The sequence below is a fragment of the Cavia porcellus genome, unplaced genomic scaffold, assembly GCF_034190915.1.
Source record: "Cavia porcellus strain 051 isolate PalLab524CR breed Dunkin Hartley unplaced genomic scaffold, mCavPor4.1 scaffold_49, whole genome shotgun sequence".
NCBI classification, from domain to species: domain Eukaryota; kingdom Metazoa; phylum Chordata; class Mammalia; order Rodentia; family Caviidae; genus Cavia; species Cavia porcellus.
The window spans coordinates 5,702,946-5,717,597 of NW_026947532.1; the positions used below are offsets into that span (position 1 = coordinate 5,702,946).

Genomic DNA, 14,652 nt, shown 5'->3' on the forward strand with positions numbered 1-14,652 from the left:
ACTGATTTCCATTCATGCTGAATCTCATTACAAAGGTGGGATTTGGGCAACTCTCTTGGTGACTATAAACCCTCTGAAAACCGGAAAAGAGCCTAGCCGTCTGGGAACCCAATTGGCATGTAAGCCTGACTCCCACTCCTCTTCCTCCCTGGTCAGACCTGCCACGCCGGGCATGAACTGCACTCACCCGAATGGTTTCCGATGCAAAATGCCCTTCGGAGATCATCAGGTTTCCAGTTTCATCCAGTTTGATGATGGCTCCGGAGTTGGCCTGTACTTCAGCTTCAAAGGCTTGGTGCTTCTGAAGCTTTCCCTGGTGGGGGACCACGAAGTGAGCCATCAGTGTGACACACAGCACTCACTTTGCCCCTAGCCTGTGTCCCGTCACCCTTCTCATTAGAGGGGCCCTACTAAGCAGGACTGATCTCTCCCAGCCTTCTGCAGGATTGGCCCACGAGGCACCCCACTTTTCCAGGCAGAAGATGCTACAGAATAGCCTACTTTTACTGTCAGCAGGAAATGAGCCTTCACTCGGCTACACAGCCAGCATGTCGGTTATCTCAGCACCCCATCCACTCTATACTAACCCACCTACCCTCACAATGCGACACTCAGTTCTGCTCGCTGCACAGGTCACGCTCTCTCGTGCTTCTCAATACCTCTTTTGTCATCAAGAACTGAGCTTTGAAAGGGCCTGCACCTTGACCAGCATTTGTGGTCCTCTCATCTCATGCTGGATAAAAGGAACCATCACATGCCCAACTACTGCTCTACTTGTTACCAAAACAGTACTTTTAAGAAGTCTACAGCTGGGGGCTGGGGGTTTAGCTCAGCGGCATAAGCGCCTGCCTTGCAAGCAGGCAGTCGTGAGTTCGATCCCTGGTACCGATAAAAACGAAAAAGACAAAAAAAAAAAAAAAAAAAAAAAAAAAAAAGAAGTCTACAGCTGGGCTGGGCATGGTAGTGCACACCTGTAACCCCAGAACTCAGGAGGCTAAGGCAAGAGGATTGTTGCGAGTTTGAGATCAGCCTGGGTTACAAAGTGAGTTCAAGGCCAGCCTGAACTGCATAGCAAGACCATCTCAAGAAGACAAAAAAGTCTACAGCTGAGCATGGTGGCACATGCCTGTAATCCTAGCATTTAGGAGGCTGAGGCAGGAGGATCGCTATGAGTTAGAGGCCAGTCTGGGTTACACAGTGAGTTCAGAGTTAGCCTAAACTGCATAGTGAGATCTTGTCGAAAGAAACAAAAGAAAAGAAAAGAAAAGAAAAGAAAAGAAAAGAAAAGAAAAGAAAAGAAAAAGAAAGAAAATCTTTCACTAAAATAGCTGGGGGTGGCAGCGCATGCCTGTAATCCCAGCACTGAGGAGGCTGAAGCAAGAGTTTAGGCCCATAAAAAAAAAAAAAAAAAAAAAGAGTTTAGGCCTGCCTTGGATACACAGTGAGTTTAAGACCAGTCTGAACTATATGAGAGACCCTGTTTTAAAAAAACCCAAAACAAACAAAAAGCAAAATTCATGCTAAGGCTTTGCTTTTCATAGAACTGATCAATAAGTCAGTCTCAGTCTTTCTCTCTCTCTCTCTGTCTCTCTCTCTCTCAGCACCAGGAATTGAACTCAGGATCTTGTGCTTGCCAGGCAGGTGCTTGTGTCGCTGAGCTAAATCCCCAGCCCTTGAGTAGTAAGTAATGGGACTCATTATTATGAATTTTTGCCAAAAAGAAGACTGTTAACATGCCTTTCTCAATCTAAAAGTACAACTAAGATTTTTCTTGAAAGCAGGGCACTGTGGCACATGTCTATAACCTCATAACTCCAGAGGCTGAGGCAGGAGGATCACTGCAAATTTGAGACCAGCCTGGGCTACAAAATGACCTCAAGACCAGCCTTAACTACATACCAAGACTCTGTTTCAAAAAGACAAAAAAGAAAAAAAAAGTCTTTTCCTGAATAATAGCTAAGAATCACCAGTGGTTTCAAGGCAACTGTTTAGAGAACCAGCACTTTAAAGCTTCTAGAAAAACCAGACCTGGTAGTGTATGTCTGTAATCTTAGCACTGGGGAGGGTAAGGCAGGAGGATCACCACAAGTTCAAGGCCAGCCTGGACTACAAAGTTAGTTCAGGACCAGCCTAAACTATATAGTGAGACCCTATTCCAAAAAACAAAACAAAAAACAAAAAAAACAACAACAAAACAAGAAGGCATCCAAAAAAGAAAAGTTAATGTCTCTGAGACCCCACATTCACTCTTCCTAATGTCCAGGGGCTCAGGACAAATAGCTGGCACCACTTCTGATCTATGCTCTCCTGTTGCCTGATCTCTGCCAGACTTTTTGGGCTCTTGATTTCAGAGAGGACACTCAGGGAAATCAGACACACCTGCAAATTGGTTGGGTCTTTGTAATTCTCATCTGATGCAATTTGAAGTTTTTCTTGAATCCATTTCTCGAGCTCCTCAGCATCTCTTTGGAAGAACTGGAACCGATAGGAATCTTCCAGCTTCTGACGCCGCAAGGTCGAGAGCTCTTTGAAGCGATGGTACCGGTCCAGGACCTGCTGCCTCCTCTCCTGGATATCCTCTGCTGTTTCCAGCACCTTGACCCCGCTTGGGTCCATTTTCTAAAAAGACAGAATGCCCTGAGATAAACACCCTGGGACACCAAGACAGATTCCAAGGAAGAAGGCTCCCTGAAGGCAGGGGAGAACCATCAGATTCCCCAGCAGATAAAGGAACTGGGAAGGCAGCCGAACACTCGAACACTCAGGTCCTCTATTAAAAAAACTGCCGGGGGCTGGGGATTTAGCTCAGCGGCATAAGCGCCTGCCTTGCAAGCAGGCAGTTGTGAGTTCGATCCCTGGTACCAATAAAAAATAAAAAAAGACAAAAAAAAAAAAAAAAAAAACCTGCCACCACCACTGGGCACAGCAACACAGAGCCTTCCCCAGAATTCTGGGAGCCTGATCACATGTCTCAGCCCAGCCTGAGCAATTTAACAAGACTGGGTCTCAAAAAACATAAAAACAGGCTGGAGATGAAGCTTAGTACAAAGTCCTTGGATCCAATCTCCAAAAACAGGAAAAAAAAAAAAAAAAAAACCAGCTCTCCAGTCCATAAACCCCTCCTACCTCTGGGGCCCTCAGAGGAGGCCCACCCAACAGGCAGTGAAACAACCAAATGAAAACCATGAGTGGAAATTCTGTCAATTCCACAAGGGCTTAAAGGTTCAAAAGAAACATCAATATTGGTATTCAGAGAATTACTGAGCTCATTCAAAAGTCTTTTCCTCTGATCTCTGTATTTCACGGCTTGGGAGATTCGAATGAATTACCCTTACTTAGTTTTGCTATCTTCCCAGATATTGGCATGATATGCAAGGAAAGAACTGTCTATAAAATAACTGCAGCCCTCAGCATCAATAGGCAACAGAATTTATCCAGACAAAGTAGCTGTTCTCTCAGTTCCTCCAAAATGTAAACCCTGGGGCTGGGGATTTAGCTCAGCGGCATAAGCACCTGCCTTGCAAGCAGGCAGTCCTGAGTTCGATCCCCGGTACCGATAAAAAGGAAAAAGATAAAATGTCAACCCTGCAAGTCTCTAGACTATTACACAGCCCAGGCAAAGGAGACGCTTAGTTTCATCTGAATGTGCATAATGAAAAAGAAAACGCAGGGAAAGAACTGACATGTGTCTCACCCATGCACCAACTCCCCACGATGAACACAACCATTACGTATGGCAAACAGGGGCTAATAAAAAAAAGAAAAGAGAGAAAACCAAACTATGGTGCACCTAGGATGGTGTATGTGCGAAAACATTTACCCCACTTAACTTCTACCTGTTATTTTGAAAAACAGAGGCCACACAGGGTCAGCATCAATTTTGACTTTGCTATAAATGCAGGCCAAATGGACAAGGGTGACGTCCTATAGCACTTTACACCACCAATTTTCTGGCCATTTTACTAAATTTAATGTCCAAAAGACAACTTGACCCAGACTGCTACTTGATCTTATCCTCTGACCAATTAAGGACCACACAGGTGAGCAGCTTTAGGACAAAAAGTTCCTGAGTCTGTCAGCAACAGTGACCCTGCACAAGCCCCCTTCCTTTGTGCCTCACTTTTGCTGCCACTGTGTCTGACACAGCAGGGCCTTGCCTTCCCCCTGCAGCTTACAGTCTGCAGAGGCTCTAGACTTGGTTCGCAGCAGACCGGTGAATGTGATGGTCTCTTCCAGATACTGCTCCACAATGTACAAAGACACAAAAGCTGACCAGGGAAACGCCGGGGAGGGCATCCCACCATTCTGCTGCCTGCCCCAGCTACTGAAAATCCTAAGCAGGCTGAGCAGCAGGGGTGGGGCTACTGAAGGCTGCCTGAGTCCTGCCAGGAGATAACAGCTTGGCGGGCTCTGTATCACCTCATCATCTGAGGGCCACCTCTGTATAAACAGACCCCTTCCCAGCTAAGGGCCATGAGGTAACTGGAGCCTTATGGTCATCCCTTCAAAATTATACTCTGAGTAGCCATCAGGTCTTTGCATAATTGTTTTTCCTCACAGACTAGTTTTTTTAAAACTATAAAAGGAAATGTTCTTTGCCCCATTGCTCCCAAATCTTTTAGCTCCTTTCTGGTTTTGTTTCGTTTTTTGTTGTTGTTGTTGTTGTTACTGAGAGTCAAACTCCGAATCTCACACTTACCAGGCAGGCACTGTACTGCTGATCTATATCCCTGGCCTACTCCCTTCTACCAGAGGAAGAATTCATCTCTTAGGCAGGGTGTCCCCAACCTGGCCCGACACACCTGCTCAGTGCCGTCTCACCCATGCCACACCCTCTTGGCACACAGTAATCTTTCTTCCCTGAAATGCAGGCATTTTCACCTGATTGTTTTTGGCCTGGAATGAGTCAGCTCTTCTCTGCCTCAGTAACTCCTATTTACACATCGACACCCAGCTGAAACGAGCAAACCACAGGACCCTGTGTTCTCACTAAATTGTACTCAGTGCCTGCCTTTGCCCTCTTCTCAGTTGTGAGTACTCTCTGCAGATTTTTTTTTGTCTTTTTGACACAGGATCTCACTGTGCAGTTCAGGCTGGCATTGAACTCACAGTGATCCTCCTGCCTCAGCCACCTGATGCTGGGATTACAGGTATGTGCCACCACACCGGGCACTTTCTCCTCATTGTATGCTTGGCCTAGACAACCCAATCTGTGCCCCTGATAAAGCGACACTTAAAAAATAACTGTTAGCTGAGCATGGTGACACATGCCTTCATCCCAGCACTCAGGAGGCTGAGGGAAGAGGATCACTGTGAGTTCGACACCAGCCTAAGCTACTGAGTTCAAGGCCAACCTGCAACTACACAGCAAGATCCTGTCTCAAAAAAAAAAAGACCAAAAATAAACATTCATTGTTGAATGAATGACTGAGACTGACCTGGCTCTTCCCATGCAAGGGGTGGGGAGAGGGCCCTGGAATGAAGCTTTCACTTCCCACATGGGAAAAGTGCATTCTACCTAAGAAAAGACAAGACTCGTGACAGGAGTGGCAAACAGAGAATGTGCCCTCTGCAGCCATGGCATGAGGCGTAACTCCAGGCCATCAGTCTGGATGACCAGTCTTGGACTGGCCACCTCGGGTGTCCTCTACAAAGCAGCTGCTCTCTCAGCAGCACAAGGCAGGACCTTGGGAAACCAGGGAAGGCACAGCTTTATGTCTTCAGTAGAGAAGGTTTTTTCCAGTGCTGGGAACAGAACTGCGTATCAGGCTAGTGTTCTACCACTGAGCTGTACCTCCAACCTGACGCTTTAAGGTATTTTTAAAACATCTTGAAGCTGGGGATATTGGCACACACCTATAATCCTGGCACTTTGGGAGGCTGAGGCAGGAGGATCACAAATTTAAACCCAACCTAGACAACTTAGCTAGACCCCATTTCAAAATAAAAATAAAAGGGCTAAGGGTGTCGCTCAGTGTAAAAACTCTGAATTCAATCCCAAGTATGGCAAAAAACAACAAAAACAATTTGAGCCCTTAAAGCCAAAAACTGAAATGACCTTGAGAAACTAAGTCAGTTGAGCAGTCTTTTTTTTTCTTCTGTCCTGAGCGCAGCCTCTGCAGCAGCCCCTAGTGACTAACACAGCCGTGGCCTCATTTCTGCTACTGCCAGTGTGCTCTCCACCAGGCCCAAGGGCCCTCCCTGGGTTACCTTGCAGGGGTCTGCACCAGTCACAGCTCACCCAGGCAGGGTCAGCGCCCTGTGCCAGGGCAGGCTCTTTCTTCGCCGCCAGCCCCACCACTTAAGAGTCATGCAAGTCTTTCGAGGTCTCAGGTGACTCCCAGGGCCTCTGTGAAGTGCATGCATCACAAGTCTCGCTCCTTCATCGACCTATCTCTCATCTTACAGCACAACTACATTCTGCCAGGAATTACTCCCTTTTCTACCGCATCGTAAATTCTGCGAGAAACTGAATGCTCTCCAGCAGCTTTCTGAACTTTACGTTGTGGAACAGCACATGCCTGGCATACTTGAGGCCCTGAATTCAATCCCAGCACTGAAAAAAGTTATTAAAAGACTATCTTACTCTCAGAGGGCTGAACACAGGACTTGATTTATATTAAAGTCAATTACTGTGTGGACTTGGAAATACAGAAACCACCAGCACTTTTTTTTCTCTTTTTTTTTTTTTTTTTTGTAAGAGCTCGGTTCTAGCCCTATTGCCCAGGCTAGCCTCAAAATTCAGGGTTAAAGCAACCTCCTGCCTCAGCCTCCTCAGTAGCCGACTAGAGATGCACACCACCTCACCCAGGGATCCCTTGATAATTAAATAGTTAGGAGACACAGATGATCTAGTAAGCAAACTTCGGAGAACAGGGTCATCCAGAACCTTCTGGCTCCTAGCGTACGATAACCAGGGATCTTATCATGACAAGAGCCAACATACTCTTTATTGACAGCCCCTTATTCATTCCTTATTTTTCCACCCTCACTATGGGGTGGACAGGGGAAGGATGTATTAGTTCCAGAAGAAAATCAAATTTAATTTTAAGATTGACTCCTCAGTAAACAATGAGGGCTGTTCTCACCCCTAGGAAAAGTCAAGATGGAAAACATCAGGGCATCAGATATCTAATTTGCTTGCTTACAGAATTTTCTCATCAGAATAATGACACTGCACATTGAAAGGGTTGCTGGCCCAGACCGGACACTATAGCCAGAAAAAGCCTCAGCCGGAATTAGGGAGCTCCTGCCTCCCCCGCCCCTAGAGATTTACCTGTAACCCTATACCCCCATCCCTAAAAACCTGTCCCTGGCGCCAAACGTGTGCCAATGAAATACCTGTGCATCCCTAATACCCCTTAGGGTCCACCCCAGACCGAGGCTACTTACGTGCCTCACTCCGCGTGTTCCAGAGAGATCGCGGGCCCCGGGGTGGAGATGCTACGCCCCGGGGGACCGGGGGTCTCTCCCCGCATTCCCAAAATAAAGGTTACTTATATTTTATATTTCTTATCTTTTCAGCCACCACCGCCGGCCACTCCTTCCCCCTCTTCTCCCCTCCTCAGACCTAACACACATGAATTCCTGGAAGACCTCTGAATGTATATGGTTTATGCCATGTCCTATCGCTAGATTCACTGCATTTCTAGAAGCCTTCTGCTGCTTTAGAAATCTCAAAAGAAATCACACTTGGAAGCAGCTTGTTATAAAGGAAAAAAAAAAAGAATCTCCATCAGGCTGCTGCCAAGGTTCTACCTGAGCAAGTCTCCTGCTGTGCTCAGCTGGCCAGATTAACCCTACCAATCCAGGGAGCCAGTCCAGTGGAGCCCTGCAGAAGGGAACCAACCTAAAAGGCCCTCTTTGTCACCCCAGTGAAGTAGAACGAGTCAATTCTATACCAAGTGCTTTGGTCAGGCAATAATGGACTTTTCTTTCCTGCAGTAGATCAGCTGATGTCAGGGGGTAGGAGTTTTGCCAAATCACAACTGGCTGTCTCTAGGGAGCCAGACATCTGAAAGTCACCCATCTGAAAGTCACTGTCACCCGTGTGCCCACATTGCAGTTATGGCATTCAGATTTTTTGTTTGCATGATTACAGAAGACAATAGAAAGATTATGGATTAGTAAATTTCTCTAATGTGAACACAGAGCTGTCTCTAGTTTATCTATAGGAGTCCTCGTTTCCTTTTGCTCCTAAAACAGGAAATTTTTTATGTTTCAATAACACTGTCAAAGACCCTCCCCCGAAACTATGTCGCAGGATTAATGGAGTGTCATTCTATGCCACATTCCTTCCCAGACTAAGGCTGCAGGCTACAGGAACCCCACCCCTGCCCTGGCCATATGCAGCCGTCTGATAAGGCCCACTCTGCAGAGAATGTTCTAGGCCCTTCCCAGCCTTGTGGGATTAACTCCCTACAAGCACTGGAAAGGAAGAATCTGGGAAATGTGCCATTAAACAATCTTCACCAGACCAGCCTATCTGTCCTCTTCACACACCTTCGAAAGGAAGACCTCCTCCAAGCGCAGCCATTAGCTGCTTATCTGAAAGCAGCCCACCAGCACTGATTTTGCCAATCAAACTAGAGGTGAGGAGGAGGGTCAAAGTGCCATACACCGTGTATACATCTAAGTACAGTGTTCCAGTTAAGGAAAAGCTTGTACTTGTGCAAATATTAGAGAAATCTAAAGATACAGGCTATTTATAAATGCAGCAATGTACCAGTCAAAATATTCACTGCAGCATTCTGCAAGTGAGGTGAATTCATCTCAGGGATGAAACAGGAATTACAACTATATCCTCTACTGTCATAAATAAAAAGGACTCCTCAGTGTTCTCATACCACTGCCAGATCTCTGGGAAGAAAAAGCAGGTTCTAAAGACATGAGTGAAGCTTAGCTAGAAATTTCCAATTCAATCCAAAGATGTAACACACCTAAGAGAGGTTCCTCATACCCAACAAACTTCCACTGATTCCTACAAAGGAAGTCAGGCGGGGCTGTCTTTATCTTCTTGAGGAAGGCCAAGAGACAGCTGCTGTTGGTATGCAGGGAATTTCAAAATGCCTTCACCCAATTTCCAGAAGCTACATGCCATGGCCAGGGACTTATCCTGGGCAGCAGGCAGAGGCAGCAGTTGGGAACCACACTGGGGAGCAACCCAGTGTGCAGCCTGCAGATGCAAACATTTTCAACCAAAGGTCAAATGCTTTGGTCTCTGTGAACTTGGCACCACAGCGAGTGGTTCAGGACACCCTCACACACGTCTTACAGAGTAAAAGAATCCAGCAACCAGTTTCTCTGAGGACCCCAAAAGAGAAGAAAGCAGTGAAGATGCAAGGATTCTCTAAACTGGAGAGTAGTGTACACCTGTGATCCCAGTTGCTGTCCTATGCCCCCATCAAAAAAGCTGGTGTAGGGGCCTGGGGATTTAGCTTAGCAGCATAAGTGCCTGCCTTGCAAGCAGGCAGTTGTGAGTTCGATCCCCAGTACCGATAAAAAAGAAAAAGACAAAAAAAGAAAAAAGCTGGTGTGGATATAGCTCAGTGGCCGAGCACCTCTCAGTTCAATCCCAGTAACCCAATAAATATTAAAGGAAGGCGTCTCCATTACAGAGCACTGGGCCAGCCACTCTTTTAGCAAGGTGAAGGTGCTGGATGTTTAAAGGCATTTAGACTACTACCAAATGGACACCAATTTTTAGGCAGAACTACATTGTTTGCAGGAAAAAACAAAACAAAACAAAACAAAAACATTTTATCAGGCACTAACAAGATAAAGAGATCCCTTGGCTCTATGGAAAAATTAATAAACACTCAGGACAAAGGTTTCAGAAAACATTCATCAGAGGTTTCTGCTGCTCAGTCAGAGCCTAAATGTGTACTGACAATCCCTTTTTTCCACAGCTTAGGAAGCCACCCTATACCAAACTGTAGACTAGCAAAGCAAGTGAACCAGTACACATCCGTGGGTGTGGAAGGCCTCCCCCACCCTGCTGTGAACAAACACACCACCAAAGAATGGGCTGGCACTCATACAATTGTGCATAACAGTGGATTCTCAGGTCAAACAAATTAACTCAAAACCAGCTTAACTGCAGATTTTAGTGGCAGGTCTGATGGGAACCAGAGAGGTACACAATACATAAAGACTTTCAGTGTCAGGGCTGGGGATTTAGCTCAGCTGTATAAATGCCTGCCTTGCAAGCAGGCAGTCGTGAGTTCAATCCCTGGTACCGATAAAAAGGAAAAAGACAGGAAAAAAAAAAAAAGACTTTCAGCGTCACAAATAAAAACAACTATTTTTGCTTAAACCACATCCCATTTAGGATTGTGAATCAGCACGTGAACCTTCAAGTTGATGAATTCATCTCAGCTTGTTAGTTCAATTCTGCAAAGGTGAGCAGGACTTAGCTTTAGCAAATACTCATACTGCATTGCATCAAAATCCAGAAATGCAGAGTAACACTCAGCAAACTTACTTCTGAACGTTTCCCAAACACTCTCTTGCTGCTACTTACCTTTTAACCTGTAAAATGCAGATGAAAGGCATTTAAGTGCAACATACTGTTATTAAGATTCAAAATGGAAAGGTTATGTGGCCCATTTTTATAAATCTCACTTAAATAATTAGCCTGATTTATAAAAGGGCCTGCCTTGGATTTATTACCTATAGTCACTAGAAATTTCCAAAGTTTTATTTTTCATTTTTTGGATATCAAAATAATAATTCTAAGTATTTTTGGAAAAAGGCCCAATTTTAGCCAACACTCAAAAACTATAAATATATATAAAGGTCTTATAAAAAACACACAAGAAAATGTGAGCTCCATTTCATTAAAGATTGCAGCAGAAGAAATAAATCAATCAAAGAGGAAACAAACCCAAGTTTATAGCATCTGTCAAATTTTAGATACACTATTTATATTAAATGTTTTCCAATTAGAATCTATCCAGATATCTAGGATAATCTTTTTAGTCGTTGGTTCTTAAGAACCAAGCAGCCATCAAAGAAAAATCAGCAAACACTACATGCAAACATCAAGATAGCAGTAAGAAATTAATATATTCATGCCTTAAAGAGAAGGAGAGAAAAGGAGAAAAACAAGAGGCTTCCAGAATTTTAAACAGTCTTCTGGCCATAGAACACCAAAACCTCAAACGAGCTCTAACCAATCTGTTTAACAGAAAGGTCACGCAGGCAGAGGTTTTTGCCCCTTCTCTTTGGATCATTCAACCTCTTTGACACAAATGTGTCTTCACTGCAAGCCAGGCAAAACCAAAAAGGCGACACGGTTTCTGCATGCTGGTCAAATACCTGGACTCTGCGTTTACGAAACGATGACAACATGATGGAGGAATGTGGAGTCTAAAGAGGGAGGGGAAGAGCAATATAACAAGCTTCTGAGGGCAAAGGGAACAGAATTATTTCAAAATGAAGAAAACGGATCTGTAAAAAAAATACATATGAGTTACAGGTGAAAATTAAGAATCTTCTACTTCCTGGTTTTCGCTTTGACAGCCCATATGGTGTCTAAGATCCTCTGGGGATTTTCAGTGTGGAAAGAGAACCAAGCTTCTCAATCCTGGAAGTTATTAGTATCTAGTTGGGTTGCCTTAACCAAGCAACAGCCTCCCTGTGCTTTGTTTTCTCCATCTGTCAGAGTAATAATGCTAAATACACTCTTAAAACTCAATACAGCATCCCTCCATCACACTGTAAAAAATTGAGACTCCTAGAGCTATCTGATTCCTAAATTCCCTTTCAGTAATGAGAGAGTATGAGAAAGAGCTCGGGCAACAAAGGAAGATCCTACTTGGGCCTAGTTTGCGGGTGCACTTCCTTTACAAAATAGACTTTCAAAAAATATATATTTTCTGTTCAAAACTGGTGCAAGAGAAATATGCAAAAGCGGTGGAAGGGAGGTGATGGCTCACTGCACAGCTACTTCAGTCCACTGGCCCCAAATGATCAGCTATGTGGACCTTTGCATTCCTGGAGTCAGCATTTGCCATCAGGACGGTGCATTCTTCCACGACACAGCCACAGTGCACCCAGACCGTAACTAGCTGTGTGTAACTAGTGCAGGTCTTACTGAGCCCATGAGGACTGGTTACCAAGGCAGGCTGCCCTTAGACCCTCTGTCCCTAGTGCAGAGTCAACAGTGACAGGAGGTGGTGCCTATTCCTGAAATTGACTTCTCAAGATCTGCAGTGGCCCCACCCTGCAGGGAAGGAAAAATACAGTTCCAACCCAGGTATCCAAAAAACGTACAGTTCTCGCCACCTAAATCTGTTGATCAAATTGCTTGACAGGTTTACACGGGAGCCTGGAACATATCAGATTTCTCCAATTATTAGATTACTACAAAATAAACTGCCTAGACCAAAAGGATATATCAGCCTGTAAGTCACTAGGCTAATGGTTTACAGTAAAAACTGCTTCACCTAGGACACATCCTCCTTTCCATTCTCTCCACCTAGGTCCCTGGGTAACAGTTAACACACTTTGAGGGTCCCTTGGAGTAATTAATGGCCCAGTTACTAAAAAAGGCTCATTGTTAATTTCCTGCAGAGCCTTTACTGCAGCACATTTTTTCCCCATAGCACAATTTTTGAACTTTGCCTTCCATTTGACCTTTCAAAATCTAAGATATTAGCTGCAGTAAAAGGGAAAATAAATAACGACTTTCAGGAGTGGGAACCTTGGCTCCCTGGCTTCCTACAGCTGACTGTTCCTGCTGCTATTCTTAAGATTTGCAGTTTCTTGGCAAGACACCCCCATCCTTCCATCTTTGATACATTCTGTCTTACTTAAGTCCAATTGCTATGACGACGCAATTTCTCAACAATTATGAAAATACTTCTTATGGTCTCTTCCATTCCCCCTAGACAGCCATGATGGCAAGTTTCTTCAAAATACCACCATGAAGCCAGAACAAAGGACCTAAATATTTTAGGATTACATAAAAGAAATCTCTCTTGACAAGGTACTGTAACAGTTCAAAAAAAACCCGTCTCTCCCCAGCTCTCTGATTCACGCCTTTCATTTAAAACATATTCAATGTTAATTTCAACAAGCCCTCTATGTAAAATATATTTTATCCCAGTACCTGAAGAGTCTTAAAAAAAAAAAAATCAACTGTCTTTGGGAAGCGTCTAATCAAATCTGCAGGGACAGCTTCAAACAAAAGACTGCTCTGTCATTCCACACTGGCATGGCTGTAGAAATTTTGCACAAATATCACAGCCCTCGACCTCCAGAACCCAGTCTGTCTGTCGCTCTTTGGAGCGCGCGCGCACACACACACACACACACACACACACACACACACACAGAGCACTGTATTAGGTTATTTGATTTGCTTGTCTCACAACAAGCAAGCGCCGCATCTACCTATTATTTCCAAGCAGGTCGCAGCTGGAGAAGAAAGAAATATTTATTACAAGGAAGGAAAAGGAGACCCCGATCTTGCACCTTTCTGCAGTTAAGAGAGGGCCAAGGATCGCCATTCATAATGAGGTTAAGATCAAGGATCCCCTCACTACGTGTACTGGCTGCTCCTCCCCACAGGGCCAGGGACTACAGAGACTAGACCCCCCCACACCTGCCACGGCCGGACGAGGCAGGGCGGGGCCGCGGGAGAGGCGGGCAGGGAGGCACCCACGGCCTCGCCCTCTCCCCGCGACGGTGACAAACTAGCGCCTGCATCCGGGGCCTGCCCGGGAGCCCACGCGACACAAAGGTTGTGGAGGCTACGGGTCGCACCGCCCGCGGGAGCTGCGAGGCCCGCCCGGCTCACCTGTCCGCGCGCCGGCCCCGCCCCAGCCGGGGTCTACCCGGCTCCCGCCCAGGGGTGGCCCACCCGGAGCTCGCCCGCCAACCCCCTCACCGGCTCCTGGAAGGCGAAGGCCGTGGGTGCGTCGGGCTGTAGGGTGCTGAGGGGGCTGAAGGACCGACGCGACTCCGCGGCCTCCGCTCCGCGCCGTCCGCTCCGCAGCGGGTATAGGCGACGACGCGCGCGCCCCGTCTCTTTTATAGGCGGCCCTGCGCGCTCCCGCGAGTGCCGAGCGCGACCGTGGGAGGAAGCGCCGGGGCGAGGCGCGAGGGGAGGGAGAGCGCGCTAGCGGAGTGAAGGGGGTGGAGCTTCTGCGGACTCGCCGCAGGACGGCCAGACGGAAAGGGCCGAGCGGTCCCGAAAGCAGCCGAACGGGCGATGCTGGGTTGGCAGCCTGCCTGTGAAAGGAAATAGGGCGTGTGCTAGGGGCGGGAGGGGATGGTGCGGGGAAGTTGCAGCATCCGCCTTGGCAGTGCGCCTCCTCTCTGCAGTTTGGGTCCTCCAATCCTCCTCTTTCCCACTAGCCCAGCGAAGAAAAAGCACCGCACCCTTCCGCCCCAGGGAGCCCTTCCAGGACTGCGGCGGAGGGCGGAGCAAGGGCCAATGCTGCTGCAGTCCGCAGGGGGATGCTGCATTCGAGAAACGCCCAGTCGGCGAGGCTGAGGTCACCCGCAGGCTGCTTTCCTGTCCACTCTCCCAGGAGGAGGCTGGTGGTGGTGGGGACTCGGGTCAACCTGCTCTGCCGGGTCCGTGAAAACAAGGATGGCTTGTTTGAGGAGGTGATAAGACATAAAAGCCAAATTTGGATCAGG

The 14,652-nt window shown here is 46.5% G+C and overlaps 1 protein-coding gene across 5 annotated transcripts in view; it reads right to left on the minus strand.

Annotated features, from left to right (window-relative positions):
* Positions 1-14,029, minus strand: part of Sptan1 (spectrin alpha, non-erythrocytic 1) — a 58,374-nt gene extending 44,345 nt beyond the window's left edge. For 3 of the 5 annotated variants that reach the window (XM_063244136.1, XM_063244135.1, XM_063244132.1), the window contains exons 1-4: positions 13,895-14,028; positions 11,320-11,370; positions 2,380-2,619; positions 188-313 (exon numbers count right to left, since the gene is read on the minus strand). In XM_063244136.1, the coding sequence (XP_063100206.1) occupies positions 188-313; positions 2,380-2,619; positions 11,320-11,352 (399 nt within the window). In that variant the 5' untranslated portion in view covers positions 11,353-11,370; positions 13,895-14,028. Of the gene's footprint in view, positions 1-187; positions 314-2,379; positions 2,620-11,319; positions 11,371-13,894 lie in introns of all 5 variants that reach the window. The other 2 variants (XM_063244137.1, XM_063244134.1) reach the window with 2 other exon arrangements.
* Positions 14,030-14,652: the final 623 nt, after the last annotated feature.